This window comes from Chelmon rostratus, chromosome 19 (assembly GCF_017976325.1).
Source record: "Chelmon rostratus isolate fCheRos1 chromosome 19, fCheRos1.pri, whole genome shotgun sequence".
NCBI classification, from domain to species: Eukaryota; Metazoa; Chordata; class Actinopteri; order Chaetodontiformes; family Chaetodontidae; genus Chelmon; species Chelmon rostratus.
The window spans coordinates 11,750,092-11,769,098 of record NC_055676.1 but is presented as its reverse complement, the minus strand read 5'-3'; the positions used below and the strand labels follow the sequence as shown (position 1 = coordinate 11,769,098).

Below are 19,007 nucleotides of genomic sequence, written 5' to 3'. Positions count from 1 at the left end.
ACATCTGAATTTACAAATTATAACATAATTTACATAATACAACAATTATCACATAATGACAGACCAATGATCTAAGATAAATTTACATGGTAACTACTCGATTCCTTTTAAAATTACATATCGTCAGTGTCTTGGGCACAGATATTCTCCTTGGCTGCCTCACATGTTTGCAATTTTGGTGCAAAGAGGCTCCCTTGGCAGACACCAAATGTAAATAGAGGTGCCATTCAACTTGGCTCTCATTAGTGTCTGTAAAGGGGAACAGATTTTACACACTCCGTTTACAGTCTTGGGGAGTACCACTGCAACTTCATATGTGAAAAAAAGGTTGTATGAAATCCAGAGGGAACTGCACAAAGTCCGATAAATTGCCTCAAGTTATTTCCTTGACATCATCATCAGTGTTGGTTGGGGCTGAAGACTAGAAGTTTGAAAATGAAAAAGTCTGCTGTTGTGGAGTTAGAAAGAAGTAAGCTTGCCAGACTTCCGTAGCCCACTCCTCATCTCTGTTTGAGGCTAGCAACTCAAGGCTACTTTATCCATGACTGGCATGACCCACCCAAATCCCTGACACAACTGTTGTTGGCTGAGTTGCATTGTGGGTATTGTAGGTGCCAGGTTTATAGGAGTGCAATGCTAAATTGATGGACTACTCTTGCCCACGCCATTGCCTGATGTGCACATATAGACAGCATATTGACTGTACCAGCGTTTACTTGTTTTGACAGTTAAAAGATATTTTGTGGGGAGAGGGCAGTACCACCAAGATTATAGTAATACCAAGTTGCCAAATGAGAAAAATGTTGTCATGATTTAATTGATTTCATTATCTAAACGTGCGGTCCAGATTGGGCAGTATTGTGAAATACATGGCAGCATCTTTCATTATGAGAGCAACCATCTGGTCTTTGTTTAACAGCTCTGTCTACTAACTCTATTATTCTGGGTTTGAGTTACAGAGTCTAGTAAACTATTGTGGTGTGTGTTTGTATGTGTGTGCGTGTGCACGCTGGTGTTGATGTGTGTTTGTAGTACAGAGGGCAGTAAGCGGTTTCAGCTGTGGCCTGAGAGAAAGGATGTATTGTTTGAGGACATTCAAGCATCTGCTTTGTTGCAGATAAGGGGTTTGAAGTTAACAGCCGCTACTGATCAAAGGGCAGAGATATTTTCGATGTGCCAATCTCCGTCTTTTCTTCACTGTTTCTTTTCCTTTTTGTTCTATACATTGTTCACTCTCCCATCCTTTCCTTTACTTCCTGCCTGTACTGCCCTCCTCTGTCTCTCTACCCCTCTCTCAAACAAAGAATATTCTTTTAACCTGCATGGAGATTATTCCCCTCTGGATTTCAGTCTATGTTGCTTGTGTCTTACCACCCATCTCACCTACTTTTCTTGCTGCATTCATTTAGCTTTATCTTTCATCTCTGCATGGAATCCCATAGACAAGATAATTCTCATTAACACAAAAGGCAAATCTGGTTTAGTGTGCGCGATGGAACAGTGGATGGTGTTGTGTCATCTCTGTGAAAGCCTGTGAGGAAGAAATGACTTTAAGAGAGTTTCGCTCTATTTTTATTGCCAGTAACCTTTTGCTGGTCTTAGTTGTTTTTATTCCACATGACATGACCTGACTTGGCCTGTTTTATTTACTTTTCATGTAGTTTTAGCCTTCTGGAAAGTCAGTCTACTGTTTATTTTCTCATCTATATCCCCCTCTGTTTTCTCTATATGTCGAAAGATTTTGTTTTGCTAGCCCAGCTAATAGCAGGGCCTAACTGGTTGGTCTGTTTGTCCAACAGTTCAGTCCAGAGCAAGATTTCCTGGCAATTACTGGCCAGGTCACCATGAAATTTGGTGGGGATATTTTTCATCCCCAGAGTATGACTACCAGCGACTTTGGTGCCACCATCAGGTCAAATTTCCCTTACACAAAACTTTAATCCATCACAAGGCATCTGGAGAAGAAATTCCTTTACTTCCATGGCACTTGAAGTGGCTATTGCATTTCACAGTTTTTTTTTTTTTTTAATCTTTACATTTCCTGACAAACACTTTGCTTAACATGGGTTTCCTTTCCCAGTGTCATCGGAGTTTGAGTGCACAGATGCATTTCATTCACAAACAAATGAGCTAATGTGCTTTTCAGGTTAAGTTTAACATTGTTTTAAGTTAGTTTTATAGGCTTTTAATGCTTAATATGTGGAGTTAAAGCATCTGCATTGAAATAAACAGTGGAGACCCCCCCACACGTACACTTTTTTTTCTTTTTTGTAATTTGGACCATAGAAAAGGTATGTGAGACAAACATTTTTATCTGCAGATCAACAAAAATGTTATTTGGTCTATTCTGGGAGGAAATACTAAAGGTTTTCCAAAGTAAACGTTTTTCTGTTAAACTCCACTTGCTCTTAGAGGTTGAACTCTACAAACATACAGATTGTGATGTAGGAATTACTGTTTCCAGATCTTCATTTGTTTTTCCTTCATAGAACTGAGGAAGTTCAGTGAAGCAGAAAAAACACTGAGCAGACATGTTTATGCAAAAACCATTAGGTTAACAAACAGTCGCACACACTTGAAGAGCATCTATTTTCTTTGTGCTTTATTGTAAAACTGTAGTAATGACTGAATGTTTGAAGTTGTGATTCCATAAATGGTTTTCAAGACTACACAAATAGAGAGAAATTACCATCTCTGAGACATATGAGGAGAAAATGGAACAAGGAGGGAGGGAGATCTGGAAGAATGATTATTAAAATATAATTGTAAAGCAACACACACAACACAAATACATGGAAAAAGTTCTCATTTTACTCCCTTTTAGTCCCTTATCTGCTTCTTTTGTGTCTCAGCACATCTCTATGAGTTTATTAACTGTTTTCTCTTTCCGTACCCCTTTACCTCTCTTACTCCTTGTACTCATGCCCTTGTCCTTGCAGTCAGCTTCAGGCCTAAACAAACAGGAAACACTTAGTGTTATCAGCCCACTCTTTGTGTGTCTTAATGAGTGTCAGGTTAAAGACAGAGAGGGAACAAGCACCACCGTCCACACCCTGATCCCACTGTAAACACACTTATCACAGCACAAGAAACAGAAGGAGAGAGAGACCTGAAAGAGAGCAGACAGACGGACAGAGAGGAGAGGAGGGAGCAGGCGGGGAAAGGCATGAGAGGAACTGAGATCCTTTTCACTTCCTGGTGGTACAAACTGACCAACAGTGGTCTTGCTGGTTTATCTCAGGATTAGTGACCCATGACTGATTGCTGGTGCAACGAATGTGGGCTAAACGCATGCTGTCCAGTGCAAGCCAATGTAGGCTAAGCCTACAGTGTTCAGTACAAGCAGATATTGTCCAGAATCATTTAGAGTTCATGTGTTTCATTAAAGCTAAAAAAATAATGATTGATTATCATTAATCAATCATTATTGCTGACTCATGTTCTGTCTACCAATTGCCTCAGCTCTAATGAGGAGATCAGGGGGAGTTCTAATGCCTGGCATTGTTTTATTTTTATTTTTATTTTTTTTGCACTGATATTAGGATATTAAAAATGAATCAATTATTTCCTGGATAAATCAGTGTTTTGTCAAGTTTAAGTTCAGAACTGTTTCTGGAAATCTAACCCCATCAGCTATACGTCTCCACACCCGTCTCCCCTTCATATGCACACAAAAAAATGTTTTCCCATGGGAACCACATATTTAGTTTCCTGCCAGCTTTAGGTTACTACTATATAGCCTACCTTTCTACTGGTCTTTAACTACCATATATGCAGCAGTTTTACATTGTAGGGACAAAGGAGTGCCTTTAAACCATCTCAGCAATATAGCTGATGTGTTTGATAATATTAAACATGAGAAGTTATTTCTCCAGAGTGTGTATCTGCTTTAATCTCTTGTTGTTGTGTGCTCCTATGCCTACAAGGAAGAACAACAAATTGTCATTTACTGTTACTGATGCTTCCCCCATTGGGGCACTGCAATGGGATGGTTCACTATCTCCTCTCTCAATGCTGCAAATATGATTCTGTTTTATAGCCCTTTTCCGTTCAGGAAACTTTTTAATACACTTTATTTAATCATGTTATGTTGGTGCAGAGGCCCGCACTGATTTTGCAACATCTCTGCCAGCACATGATTATTTCATCTGCCTCCCTGCGATGACACTGTTTGTGTATGCGGCTGAAAGTGGAGCAGTGCATTCCGCTCCACTTGAACCTGTCCATTACAATGTAGCCTAATGCTATCGATGTCGTGCTGCACTGTCGTGATGGCCCTTTATTTTTTGTTCAGTCTATTAAAATCACCATTAGGCAGGATCATACTATACAATTCTTCAGTGGTTTCCCTGTAATTTTTTATACTACTGCTGGTAGGGGTTCTAAGCCCATTCCAGTTTTCTCCCACCTGCAGTTCTTTTTAATAAGACCGTGATCGGAGCATTCAGTGCAGATGTCATCTGTATACCTGTCAGTTCATATAGATAGAGATGTTTTACAGTCATATAAAGAATCAAAAAAGGGTGACCCACAAACTATTTGCTTTGACCAAAAAAGTCATCCACCCCAAATTTTAATTACATTATGGATATTTGTAGAACTGCAGGGAGGCAATTAGTCAATCCACAGAAAAGTTTCCAAGTTCTCAAATGGAACATTTTTATGTTTTTCCTTGTCTTACGTTATAGTAATTTGTATATCTTTGGATTGGGATGTCATCCAGGAAATCATGAAATTGCAACTTTCACTATTTTTTTATGTTTTTATAGTCCAAATGATTGATTGATTAATCGAGAAAAATAATAGGGGTTTTAATTTATAATGGAAATAATTGGTATTTGCAGGCCTTGATACATATTTCTGATTTTATTCCTTGCTTCAGTTCAGCGTTACCAGCGTGATGCTTCAGTGTGCAAAGAGGAAGTTCCACTTAATATGAAACGAGTGAAATTAATCATGAACTTTGTAGAAAGTGCACTTGTGAGATGCACATGTGTGAAGTGACTAAAGTGCAGATAGTTGTGCAGATGTTGTGAGACTGGTTTCTCGGTGTTGTGTTTCTCTGTATATAAACCCCTTTGGATAGGTATAAACAGCAAGGTACATACAGTATTTCTATTTGATAGAGAAGGGGAGTGTTGACTCTACTCTGTAGACATAGTGGAGGTTCAGATAAGGTGGTTAAACCATCAGTAAAAGCGTTTGAACACTTTGGCCTTGATCTCACGTAGATGGATTTAAAAAAAAACAACAGATATATTCTCCCCCTATTAAAAAAAAAAATATCTGTTCAAAATTTGTTACACAAAATGTCTCAGTACACAGGGGAACGCAAAAACAATTCCAAACAAGCATGCTACCAGGAGGTGACAATAAAGTCTACGTCAACAATATGTCAAATACCAAAGAAGAACATTCTGAGCATGCCTGAGCTCATTTTCCTGTGGAAATGGTAATTTAAAAACACAAACAATAGCATATATAGCATACACGGTCACACAGAAACTGGAATTTTGAAACATCTGCTTTCAAAGGCATTAAAAAATATATCTTCATTTTAGTGACCTAAACGCAAAATCCAAATGCAGAGGAAAATGTTTATATTGTCTTCAGGGCAGTTGTTAGAAGACACAGGGTAGTGGCCCTTTCAAGCCTTTGCTTTGCTCTAAATGTCCTGCAGTTTCTTGATTCAAAGCAACTGACAACCCACAGCAGCATGAATAAATCTTTACTGAAGCGAGTATACAGAGAGCTGGTTGTGCTAGTGTTACTAGTAGTGTTTTTAATGATAGTACAAAGCTCTAAGCAAAGAAAATCTTCACGACCCAGATCTCTGGACCTTATTTTAAAACGCTGCAGTAGCTCATACCTTTTTTCTGGTTTTCCATCTTTGTAACCGCACTCTAAGTTTATAATTGCCAGGTTACTCCTCTCATTGCTCTCTTAGGTTAGACAGGTTTGTGTGGTTGACCATGTTTTCTTGCAACTCTGCTCTGACTCAGGGTTTTTCTGTAAATCCTGGGTGGATACATCTTAAGGATAAACTTTGGTAGTAGCTTGATTGTATGGTGCATTTAAAAGCCTGTATCTTTTCTTTGTGAGACATCTTCCCAGCAAATTACTGTACTCTTAAATTAATACATTTTCATCCAGGAATTGTCCCAGAATTTTCTCTTCAACGTCATTCTGTGTCATAGGGTTGGGAGATGCTTGATCCTGTGATTGAGCTACTCTGCACACTAATGTGTGGAAGTGCCCACTAGAAATGTATATTAAGTTATTTGAACAGACGTTAGAAAATATCTACATTTATAATAGTATTTCAACCTGGAACAGGCAAGGGTGTAAGACTAAATTATCTACAAAAGGTTTGGCTGATGTGATCAGATGCACCAACCCCAACAAGCACAGGGAAAAAAAACTAACGGCCAGTTAGTCACAGGCCATCGCATTTACTTTCAGGGTTAGATAAACAAAATGGGATTCATACGTCTATTTTAATCAGCTCAGCTGGTAGAGCTTTCATTCTAATATCAAGAGCATCAATTCACAGCAAAGACTCAGATGCAACATCAACTGAATTTTTTTTTCAACTGTTAATGAAGTCACATTCAATGAAAGCTCACCATCTGTAACATGTGCCTGCTGCTGTTATTCAATCTGTCATGTATAGGAGTGGGTTTGTTTTGCTGCTGTTTCCGGATCACAAAGGCACTCAATTACAGCAGCAAGTTCCACCCTTCCTGATGTCCACTAAACATGATAAGAAGAGCACTGTGTACTGTGTTGAATTATGTACACAAACTACTCTGCAAGTTCCTTTTACATTCTCTTTGAAGACTTATGCAAAACTTGGGCGACACAAACACAGGCTTCGTTCATATTTACGTACATATTTCTTTCCATTTTCATCATTTATGCCTCAGTTATATTCATGTTTTGTTTTTTTTTCAGTTCCCCTACCATCTCCTGAGAGTGCCTATTTTTAGTATTTGATTGCCTCAGTGCTCGGTATACTGACTGAACAACACATGATCGTCTGAATGAAAATCATGAGACTTTTCACACCCGCAAATCCAGCCCACCTCTGTGAAAACCCTTACCACTACCCTTACCATAGGGGATATGTCCTTCTTAGCCTCAGCTATCTCCTGCTGTGTCATGTTTTAGTGCACACTAATCATGGTGACACACAGATGCATGTTCCCTGACTTCTCTGTTCCGTTTTCACCTCCCTCCCACAGTACCTTTGTGAGTGTTTTGTTCCAGCCCCCAAGAAATTGTTAAGCAGAGGTAGTAAGCCACCCGGGTCCTGATTCGTCTCATCTAACAGTCAATTCTAGTGGTAGATGACAATATAAACATTTGCCATACACATTAAAAATATATTTGCTATGCGAAATGGCTCCTCTGGGCTGTCTCATAAAAGTGTTATGATTTTTTTATGTTTGCAGAGACGCTCAACATGTCAGATGAGGTAGCCCACCAACAATATAAAATATAAAACTTTGTCATCTATTGGAGGCAGAGGTCTAACAAATGTCTAGAACGTATATTCTTAACGTAAAACATTTGCAAAGCCACATTTTTAAATATTTAAAAATAGTGCAATCTTCCTTGCCTTTTTTGCTGCTTTGCTTTGCTTTTTTGCTAATTATATCCACCAATTGTCAGTCAGCGGAATAACCTGCAATGGCGGCATGAAAGTGGATCACATTGTCTGCATGCTCAGATACGTGTACTGTAGGTATGTATGACAAACGTAGCATAAAGAAAAAACGCTGCAAATTGAGAAACATGTTTACAGATTTGACAGCACATACAGTTTGCACTATAAATGCATAAAGTCCCACACCACACAGCAGCAGTTTCTTGGGGATACTGATGAACACCTTAGTAATCAGTGAAGAGCTAATGCTAGTTGTATTGCCACTATCTCCAGTAATATAGGAATTGTGCAGTCAGAATGTTAAAACAAATGATCTTGTATTGCTAGCTGGTTTTCCAACACCATTGACAAGTTTTTGAAATCTCATATCTTGCTGTGTTCTTCAGTTTTCTGTGATGAATTTGCTTAAACTTGTGCACCACTGTGCATGTGCTATAAAGGAAGTTTCTCCCTGATGCTGCATTTAATTTGTAGTAACTTAGCTGCTCTTGGATATTTTTGGAAATCCTTCATGAAGTGTGCCCATCACAGCTCATCATAGACTTGGAAGAGCACCTGGTACATTCATATATCTTTTTTACATGTCTCTGTCAGTGCTCAGCTGAGTGTCTTTATATCCAAGTACGAGAACTTTCTCGTCTTACACCGCCTCCTAAATAGTATCTCACCTCTTGCTTCAGTGCTTTGAAGCCTGGATCATGAGGAGTGTGTGTGGGGGGGTATTCTTTTAGAGCTCCTTGCCTGAAAACCAGAAATGTTTTTTTCCACTCTGCTCACCTCAGACTGTTTTCAGTTTTCAAACCACCAACAATTTAGTATTTTTCATTTCATTTTCACATTAACAGTTCTGTGGGTTAGGCTGCAGAGCTCAGTGGTCATCCTAGCTATTTTAATGCCTTGCATTTTTCCACCAGCTGTGCAAGGGTATTGCAGTGATTGCATCTGGGTGTTTGCCACAAAGGCTATTTTCACCATGTATCACCATGTTGGCTTATTGGTCTCTTAAAATAGAGTACAGTTTGCCACCTCAAGTGTTTATGGAGTCAGAGAGTTCACACTCTTATCAAGTGTAGGTCAGTGGGCTATCAGGTCAAATCTAATACTGTGCTGCATCCTAATATGCACAGGAGGGCTGACTAATGAACTCATGCTGCCAACTTGTTAAGGGTACACAGATTCAGTTGTCCCTGTTACTCTGCTATCAGGGTGAGGAAACAATTCATTTATAACCTTTAACAACTATTTCTTAAAACACATTGTCTAATCTGTGTTTAATATAAGTATATTAATAATAGTTTTCTTTTAAATGAGTGCCAACACTGTATGTTTGTGGCCAGGCTGCTTCGTGTGTAATCTGATATTGGTTGATTTTGGTTTTGGATTTTAATTTGTGAGTAGTTACATATAATTATTGTAGATGTGTTTGAATTTTCTTTTTGTTTTTGGTAGGAGGTAAACGCTTAGAGCTCACTTTGCTGTATTTTCAGGCTGCAGTGTAGCAAGACTGTCTCTGTATGAGATCATGCTTGAAGCTTTCCCAATAGCTGACTTATGATTATCTGAACAGCCTGTTGGTGATGCAAATGTGGGGCCATTTGGTTTGTGTATATGTCAGTGCACATGCCCACACTGCATGTTGCATATGCGTGTATGCGTGTGTGCGTGTGTGCGTGCGTGCGTGCGTGCGTGCGTGCGTGTGTGTGTGTGTGTGTGTGTGTGTGCGTGTGTGCAGATGTTGTGTGTGGGCCGTAGCAGAGCCAAAAAAACCTTCTCTCCCTCTGAGAAACATTACTCATATTAAGGACAAGTCATTTTTTTAGCTGGGTGGATGTGGGTGTCAGTGTGTAATGATGTATGTCATTGAAAAGAATGTATACATTATTATTGCAGATAAGGTACTTTCTTAAAAATAAAACCATGGATACACGCATCACAATGATAACAAAATAAATATCTTAGATTTACATAGTATTTCCATGTCCTTATTACATTTGTTATCAGCTTTTTCTCTTACCTCATCTCTCTTATTTTCTCTTTGTCCTTTTTTCTCTTTCTTTTCTTCCAAATCACCCCCTATAGGTCAACGAGTGGAACAAAAATGACGAGCGCCTGCTTGCTGCGGTGGAGCATGGCGAGGTGGAGAAGGTGGCATCGCTTCTTGCCAAGAAAGGTGCCAGCGCAGTGAAGCTGGACAGTGAGGGCAAATCAGCGTAAGCATTCTTACGATTATCTGCAAAAAAGGCTAAGGAAAAAATGGCTTTGGTACAGATTTAGCACTGAAGGAAAAGTACTTGTTAAGCACGTTTGTCCTGTATGTTGATTTGGTTTCTCTGTAATCAGTGTATGAATCCCAGTGGGCCCCAGTTTCCTCATGGGGACAGTTAAGTACATCAGGATCACAACATGCCTGCTGCAAAAGATTACTCCTTCAGCATAATTAATTGAGAGACTGACAGAGACACTAGTCTGCAGTGGCTTCTGTAGCAGCTTCAGTCAAAAATAAAAAGAAAAAAAGACTTGAATTAAGACCTGCTACACTAACAAGACTCTAACCCAAAAAGCAAAGTAGAGTAAGATCTCCAGTTTGCTGCGTGAGGTAGTAATATCAGGTTCAGCTATTTAGGTACTTTCTGGGACTTAAACACACTTAAACAACAAATGGTTTCATTGCGGTAAAAACAAAAGTGGGCTTATTCAATTTTGGAGAAACATTATCCAGTCCTGGTGGTTTTTGTGCTTCCTTTCATATCTCTCCAGCATATGCTCAAATTCTTGGGCTTATGAAACTACTTTCACGCTCTGCTGCACAATGTTAAAAATGAATGGCCAATCTAAAAATACGGCTGTTTCTCTTAGCTCCAGAAAGGTTGACATTTTCAGCCATTCATTCAGCCTCCCTGACATTCAGCATTTCGCGAGCCAGTTCATTTCTGCAGAGGCAGTGGAGCTCGTTGCCTCACCAATTGAGATTGCTGATAACACAGAGGCTCAGTGTTAATATTTGACCTCTTTCTTTTTCTGAAACACAACACCCGCTGACCTCAATGTGCTAAGCAGCTCACGCAGAGCCAGGAACATCAAAACACAGGAACAAATGCAGGGAGAAACGAATGCACAGACTCTCACACGGTGAAACAAACACACAGGCTTTTTTGTTCCACCAGTAGTTCACATCCTTGACCTTCTCTCTGTGTGCGACTGGAGCACAGAAACACACATACAGATGCATACTCACAGCCTTTGTAAATCACAATGAATGTGGTGGTTTGGGATCGCAACACTCCAATCTTTTCAGGATGCACAAAGGAGGAGTCTACAGTATCTCTATGGTGATAAAACCTGATTGAAAGGCATGTGAGCATAGTTGTGAGTGTGTAACCCACACACACCAAGGGAAGGCTGGGCATGTGTAGTGTTTTTTTCATTATGCTTGCTGAGCTGGAAAGGAGTGTATTGATTGCCTGCTGCACAACCCTGATTCCAAACAAGTTGGACGCTGTGTAAAATGTAAATAAAAGCAGAAAGTGATCATTTACCAAAGAACTGTGTTTACAGATGACGGTTTTGAAAGTGCTCCAGAGCTCATATAATAATCTCCTGCATACAATCATTTGTTCACAAAGTGATGAACCTCACTTCATCCTCGCTTGTGAACGACTGAGCCTTTCAAGGATGCTCGTTTCATACCCAATCATGATACTATCACCTGTTACCATTCAACCTGTGGAATGTGTTGATAGGTATGGACAGAAAGGCAGTTTCATTTGATAGGATGACAGAAAAGTGGGTTTGTTTTAAAAAACTGTGATGACTTTATTTCAAACCCACTAGTGCAGCGGGAGGTCACCGCTGAAGATTCACTGTTTTCCCATGTATTTAATGTTACTCTGAAAACCAGCAAAGAAAGCGAGCTGTCTTACAAACATCTCGGTTGTTGTGCTTTTCTAACTAACAATTACTGTGTTTGTAATTTCTTTTTTGGTTTGGGTGTGTTTGTAGTCTTCATGTGGCAGCTGCTCGCGGTCAGACAGACTGTCTGTCTGTCATCCTGGCTCATGGAGCAGACTTGTCAATCACTGATGCTGCCGGTATGTACTGTAGGTCTATTTAATAGTGATAGAACATGTGGGAGTTGTTTTAAATCATTTACATAATCATCACGTTTCTTGTTTAATTGGGGCATTCTTATCTGGTTTTGGATGGTCACGTACTTTCTAGAGCCACTTTTCCTGCTGTTTTCTTTTGGTTTTCTTTTTGATTTTTTATAATTAGTCACTAAATTCTTTGTGATCATAACTAAGTCCTTCTTTGATTCATGTTCAGGTTTCAATCCGTTACACCTGGCCGCCAAAAACAATCACACTGAGTGCTGCAAAAAGCTTATTCAGGTAAGGTGGACAGAGTATCTCTAAAATCTGTTTGTCATATTTAATGCACTCAAATGGTCAATAATACGACATCTTACTGCAATAAATCATTTAATGTAAAGGCTATACACTATTTTAGATTCATATACTGCACAACAAAAAGTGCAAGAACTATGGAAGTAAGAATGTTTTAATGGCAGAGCATCCAGCAGGACTTCTTCTTGGATGCATTACTCGGTGCAGCAAATAAGGAATGTGTGAAAGCAGGAGCATGAATCGCCTGAAACCCAGAGACTGAATAGTCCCACTCTTCTGTTAAGACGTCTGAAACCAGACAGTTTCACTGATTCATTTCTTCACTGTGCTGATTGTGTGTTTGTGTGTGCGCAGATCAGCAGATCTCAGCAGGACACACACACACACACACACACACAAATTGTACTCACTCGCAGCAAACTTAAAAAATAATTAAAAACATTTAAATGCAGTGATATATTGTTTGATGCAAGTGTGTGCATTTGATCCAGCCTTTGTCTAATATGAGATAAACATTCCACCCATGTAAGGCACGATGGTAAACCAAAACCAAAAAGATTTTAAACCCAATGATTTCAGGGTCAGTTCCTCAGACAATAAACTCCTCTTCGCTGATGCTCTACAGCAGTATGAAATGCATTTTGAGAATGATTTGGACACATTTTTATGACGTCAGGCACATTTTCTGACACATTTTGAAAAGGGAAATGTAAGAATTTAATAATTAGCAGAAGACGTGGCAGGTTAATGGAGAGTGGAGATTAAATATAATCACAGCAAACAATGAAATGACAGAGCACTATATGACATGTAAGGGTATTTACATTAGAACTTTTCTTTCATAATCATTCATAATTCATGTGTAACATTGATTTCCATGTCTAATATGTTTATGTTTCCCCTCCAGAGTAAATGTTCCATCGATGCTGTAGACAGCACAGGAAAGGCTGCTCTGCATCATGCTGGTAAGTATCTCAGTGTCCTGAGAGTTAATTAAACAAAAGGGCTTTTATTGAAGATTACTCTGCTTAGACAAGGACGTGGGAAAACATCTTGTGAGATAAAGTTTAAGCTTGGATAAAATCATCTACTATGTTTGGAATTAAGTGATTGAATGTGATTTCAGCTCAGTTTGTTTCCAACAAAAGTTCCCATGATACTCAGTGCAGGTTTTCATTAAAACCAAACACTAAACTGATGAGTAGATTCCCACAGACTTCACTATTTCATGCATAGAATATGGCAGATCTCTTTTGAGCTTCCTCTCAGTTTGTGTTAGAGTGCTGATGGTAGTTGTCACGGCAATGGCTCACTAAATGTTGTGTTGCTACACTACAGCTGCTATAGGCCTGGCTGTGTACTTTAATGAAAAAGAAAGAAGACAGTCCAGTCCTGTTTGACTAATTTGGTCTTTTGGAGACAAAAGAGAGATATTTCTTGCTAAATTCAATCATGGACCACCCAGTGATCTGTGGACACCTGTGTGCTTCTTTTCCTCGTCTGATTGTTGTTGTACTTCATCCTCAGCTGCCAGCGGGAACATCCAGACCGTCCAACTGCTGTGTGAACTCAAAAGTCCCATCAACCTGAAAGATGCAGTATGTACTTTCATTATTGCTTCCACTCTTTCTTTCCCAGACTTATTTTTCCTGGCAGGATAGTAAGAGGCTCTGAAACCGAATGAAGACCACAGAAATGCACCATTCAGTTCTCATTCGTATCGCTTTCTACTGTGCAATTTCCAGAGAGGAATTTGTTCGCAGAAGGTTAACCAGTTTGTGAGCCGTGGAATGTCTTTAAGATTTACCTGTCAATAGTTCCTGTGTTTGCAACAGGATGCTTTCTGTGTTTATCTGTTGTCAAATATCTTATTTGGCTAATTATAGTTTTGTCTGCATCCCTTTATGTGCTTTTTAGTTTGTTAAGAGAGCAGAGGTAGAATAACTACAGTTGTCTCTCACAGCTTTAAATCTACAATATGAAGAATCCTCATTTAACTAATATTTCCTCTTGTTTGTCCTTATCTCAGATTGATTAATATTGTGTGTGTGTGTGTGTGTGTAAGGTAGAGGGGTCAGCGTACTGTGGGAACTCTGCTCTCAAGTCGCAGACATGTGGTCTCCATTGCAGTGATGCTCCATGCCTGTGGTTTTAACCCAACTGGGGTGTGTGTGCATGATGTTTTGTGTGTGTCTGTGCGTGTGTCTGTGCGTGTGTGTGTGTGTGTGTGTGTAAAAAAGAAAAAGAGTGAGAGAAAAGAAATGGAGAAGAGAATCTGTTGCCCATTTATTTCCTTTTTTATTATCATGCCACAGCTGGCCTGTTTGAGATTAACACACACACACACACACAGTGATCCCATAGCCTGCATGTAAATATGTTATGTTATTGTTAATTAAAATTTATTGCCGCCCCATGCTTGTTTAAGCCTCTAACAAGTTGTATGTTGTGGCTTTAGAAACTGGTTCATGCTGCCACTTTGTGTAACTGCCTGTAAGGATTTTAAAGCTAAAGTACAGGGTTTCTGAAATCCTTACAACTGGAGCAAGCCCAAGCACACTTTGTAGTTTTTTTCTGCAATATCCACATGTGGTCTTCAAGTACTTCTTCCTTATCAATTTACATTTTTGAAGCAAAGTGATGCTTTGTCTGTGCTGTTAGGAAACTCTAACCAGGGTTGGGGTTAGGGCAAAATTTGGATTTACATGTTCTCCACACTTGCACATTTTAGGTTTTATACATGTGAGACGGCAAGGCCATAATCATCTGCAAATGTGTGTGTGTGTGTGTGTGAGGTTGGAGCAGCTCTGTCTGCTGTTAGTGGACATATACTATAGACCACAAAGTTGTCTGGAACATATTTCTGTTTCTGTGCTGAGAAGAACATGCCAGCTTGTTAGCCTCAGGCATACATCATGGCTGTAACAAATACCTATACCTGATCTATATTTGACTTGAATAAACACACAGCAAGAGAAACAGAGGAACATCTGCCAGGTCTTACATGCGTCGGACAAAGAATGTTTACAGAAAATCAAGTAATGTAAACTTAAATCTACTCAGCGACAGTGGAAATGTGTAGTATAAAAGATTCCTTATGTTTTCAGTCAGAAAGAAAAATGTTTCTCAAGCACTAAATTCTAATCAAACTCTGAGCAGTCACCTTAGCTCAGCAGTTCATGTTGTATAGCACTCAGGGGGAACATCTTGATAAAAGTTTAGCTCTGTGCGATTATTGGTTTCTTCATGTTAAATGCAGTGTTCAGTGTCCTGTGGCTTGTGGGACATATGTTGTCTGATTGTGAAGTTTACCTCATCTTAAAGGTCCCGTGTGTAGGAGGTAGTGGCATTGAGCAATGAGGTTGCAGATTGCAAACAACTAAATACACCTTGCATCACCCTCCCCTGCTGTGGCCGCTAAAAATGTTCTTTGTTCTCTGTAGCTATAAAGAGCTAATTCTACGGTAACAAAAAATGTTATTTTCAGGTGGTACACTAATGAAAACAAAGTTACAAATATTATATTACATTTCTGTCACATTCTGCTAATAGATCAACCTAAATCTTACACACTGCACCGTTAAGAGTTCTACGGGATGAAATAACAATGTGCATGTGGTGTGGTAAAAGTTAAATGGGCATGAGTCAGTTCTAGGCTGGTCCTGTGGACATCCACATACCAGGAAGTGGCTCGGTGAGTGATTACTTCCACCAGTACTGAACTACAAGTTGTATTAGAGTTTCCAGCAATGATTCCCTTTTATTTTCAGGGTAGTTTTACCTTCTCACTGACAAATGTAACGTGATAAGGGGTCACAGACAGGGTCGCATGCTAAAAAGGTTGAGAACCACTGGTTTATTTTATCCCTCGCTCTAGCTTTTGAGCAGCACATGCAGTGAGAGAGCTGGCACAACGACCACTTTAGTAATTTTAATTTTTTGTGAGTTTCTAAAGTAGTCTGTCACATGTTGTATTCACACATGCACAGACCTGTAAGCACAGTATCTGTGTCTAGATCAGGCTGCAATCACTACCACTGAGAAATTATCAGGTCATAACCGTCTGCTTGACAAATTCATCTCCATCCAATAAATAAAACTACAGTAAATGATGTATTCACTTTCAGATTACATGGTCAGTTGACAACATTTTTATTGCACAACGACAAGAACATGAAAAACATTGCAAACTAAACACTAGAAGCTCTGTTATGTTTGATAAAGTTTGACCATAAAGGTTCCGTTGTTCATGTGATGGAGGCTGGATCCAAAAGACACTGCAACTTCAAATGGCAATTTCAACTCCTTCATGCATGTTCAGGTAGCAATTTAGATAATTATTGTCCCTTTAGGAGTGGATTAAGCTTTACACGGGGGCACGTTTTACTTGATTGACAGGCCTCTCAAGTTATCACGCTTAGCTGTGATGGTTGCTGCTTATGTGTAAATTATCCTTTCCACACACTGCCTGAGGGTCCACATAACATAAATTTTGCCATCAGAGGGTGTATGTGTAGGCTGTGTTAGACATCCGTGCACCTCCTGTTTGTTGTGACTCAAGCTACAGAATTTGTCTGCATCCTCCAAGCAGACTCCTGAAAGTAGTACAAGCAGAAAAACTGCGTGTCTGCAGCTGTTTGTGTACATGTCCGTTTGAGAGTATGTGCATATTCAGGCCTTGCTGCTCAAATGTGGTATCCTGGCTTTAAACTGACAAGACGGCAGCAAGTTGCAAAAAATAAGCAAGCATTTATACACCTGTGCTCTCACATTCAACCACACAGACATTGAATCTATTACTCTGAGAGGGGAAAAAAACGTTTCTGTCTTTTCGATTGCAGAAGAGAAACTGTTCAGTAGAAACACAGACTGAGCCGAGCAGACGCAGGGCTGTTAAAGTCTTTAGCAGAGCTCGGAGGAACCCACAACATAGTTCTGTTCTCTGTGGCGTGTGGAAGCAGCAGCCTTGTAATATAAAACACAAAGCTATGCTGACACACTTTACTGCTTCTTGACATTCTTATGCTCTTTTACAGCTGGGCATGACTTTGAGTTTTTTTCACTTTTAACAATAAATAATAAAAATAATTCTATTTATACAGTTTAATACTGAGTTCCTTATCTGTTGTTCTAATGTAATCTTAGTGGAGATGGTGTAGACAGCAGCTCCTTCCGGGCTGTTGACTGCCCTCCACAAGCTCAGCCAATCAAATGTTCAAGTTAGATTTAGGTCATAGATGTTTAAGGTTAGTTTAAATGTCATGCTTGGGGTTAGGATCTGTCAGTCCTGCTGAAAAATGCGGCATGTCTACGTTGCATGAAGTACTGTCCCAGTTGCCTAACTCAGGGCTGTAAACTCTGCTGAGCCAGCCCATTCATTTATACTGTAAATATATCATTTTGGGGATTTCCCAAAAGCCACAGCACTCTCAAAAAATGAAACAACTTTTGGCTTTTGTGTTTATCTGCTGGGAAATTCATTTAGGAGACATTCTCTCCCTCTTCACATGGATCTGAGATTTCTCTCACCACACAGACACTGACCAACTTCATGTCTAGGCCCACATCCTCATGTCACACAAGACAGGTTATGCAGGTGCGGGTCATGCTGGTTTGTGGGCCCTTCATAGGATGGGTTCAGGCATATCAAATGTTTATAATGTCTATTTCTCCCAAAGGACGGACTCACCCCTTTGCTGTTGTCAGCTAAACACGCTCATGCTGAAGTGTGCAGCACTTTGCTGGACTGCGGTGCTGAAGTCAACGCTTCTGACAACAGTGGCAGGTACAAACAGCCACATTAAGACAAGAAATTAAGTGTGTAGCAGTAGTGATACCTGATGTAAGACCCTCATGTTCCTCAATGATGGAGACATGTTGCATTGGCTATTTGTTCTTTTTCGTGTTGCAGGACATCCTTGATGCTGGCCAGCGAGTCAAACGCCGTTTCTGTTGTTGAAGTGTTGGTTCAGCGAGGAGCAGATCTATCAGCTGTAGATTCACAAGGCCACGATGTGGTACACTACGCCAAGCTGTCGGCCAACTCCGAGGTCAAGACTGCACTCGCAGCTGCCCTGAACAGACAGCAGGTCTCAGGTAAGCGTTAACACACACACAGAAAGTACAGTCAGGAAGCATCAAGGCAGCAGAAGATGACATCTCTCACACACACGTTTTGTGACTTCAGGATGCTGCACTGACTTTCATTATATCCCTTAGTCTAAGCTTAAACACTCATCCGAAACAGCTAAACCTTTCATGGTTGATCTTGTGAGAAAGTTTTTGAAGATGAAAGTTAGTTCTCTATAATATTACTGTTTTAAGATCTTTGTCTCCAAACATGATCAATGCCACTACCAACACACAAATCTACTGTCCTTCTGTGGCTTCAACACAGTCAACACTGCCATCTGGTGGAGGTCTCCTGCTAATGTTTTCCTGTACATATTCAGTTTAAACTGCTCTCTACCTGTTGTAGGTAAATGTGAAAGTTTTAAAGAGAGAGCTGTACTAAGCATTTTATATTTGATTTTTAAAAAAACATTCCTGTCTTCCTTCTGACAGATGCAAAGTCTCCTAGAAGTCCTCAGGTAAGAAACCAATGTTGCTTTTCAATACTTTTCTCTAGAGGTCTTAAAAAACAGTTACTAAAACACTTGGTGCTACAACAACCAATCAGCTATTAATGGCATGACAATAAGAGTCTAAATCACTTTTTTTTAGTACTGCAATGTGATTTGTAGTGAGGAAAAGCTAAAAATTATAGACAAAATGTAATTTCTGCTGTGTAGCTATGCCTCATGGACAGCAGTTTAGATTCAGCTTTTCTAATATGTCAGTGTCAAATTTCTCATCTTGTGAAAAATCTTTTAGTTGCTATTTTTGGAAAACAAAAACTTGAGCCTCATGTAGCACTCATTGATTGATTGACTCTC

General features: G+C 39.6%; 1 protein-coding gene across 2 annotated transcripts in view; it reads left to right on the top strand.

Moving 5' to 3' along the window:
- rai14 (retinoic acid induced 14) overlaps positions 1-19,007 on the top strand; it is a 40,427-nt gene that overhangs the window by 13,265 nt on the left and 8,155 nt on the right. For both annotated transcript variants that reach the window (XM_041960512.1, XM_041960513.1), the window contains exons 3-10: positions 9,749-9,879; positions 11,669-11,757; positions 11,993-12,057; positions 12,980-13,037; positions 13,600-13,670; positions 17,751-17,857; positions 17,984-18,168; positions 18,637-18,662. In XM_041960512.1, coding sequence (XP_041816446.1) covers positions 9,749-9,879; positions 11,669-11,757; positions 11,993-12,057; positions 12,980-13,037; positions 13,600-13,670; positions 17,751-17,857; positions 17,984-18,168; positions 18,637-18,662 — 732 coding nt within the window. The remainder of the gene's footprint in view (positions 1-9,748; positions 9,880-11,668; positions 11,758-11,992; positions 12,058-12,979; positions 13,038-13,599; positions 13,671-17,750; positions 17,858-17,983; positions 18,169-18,636; positions 18,663-19,007) is intronic.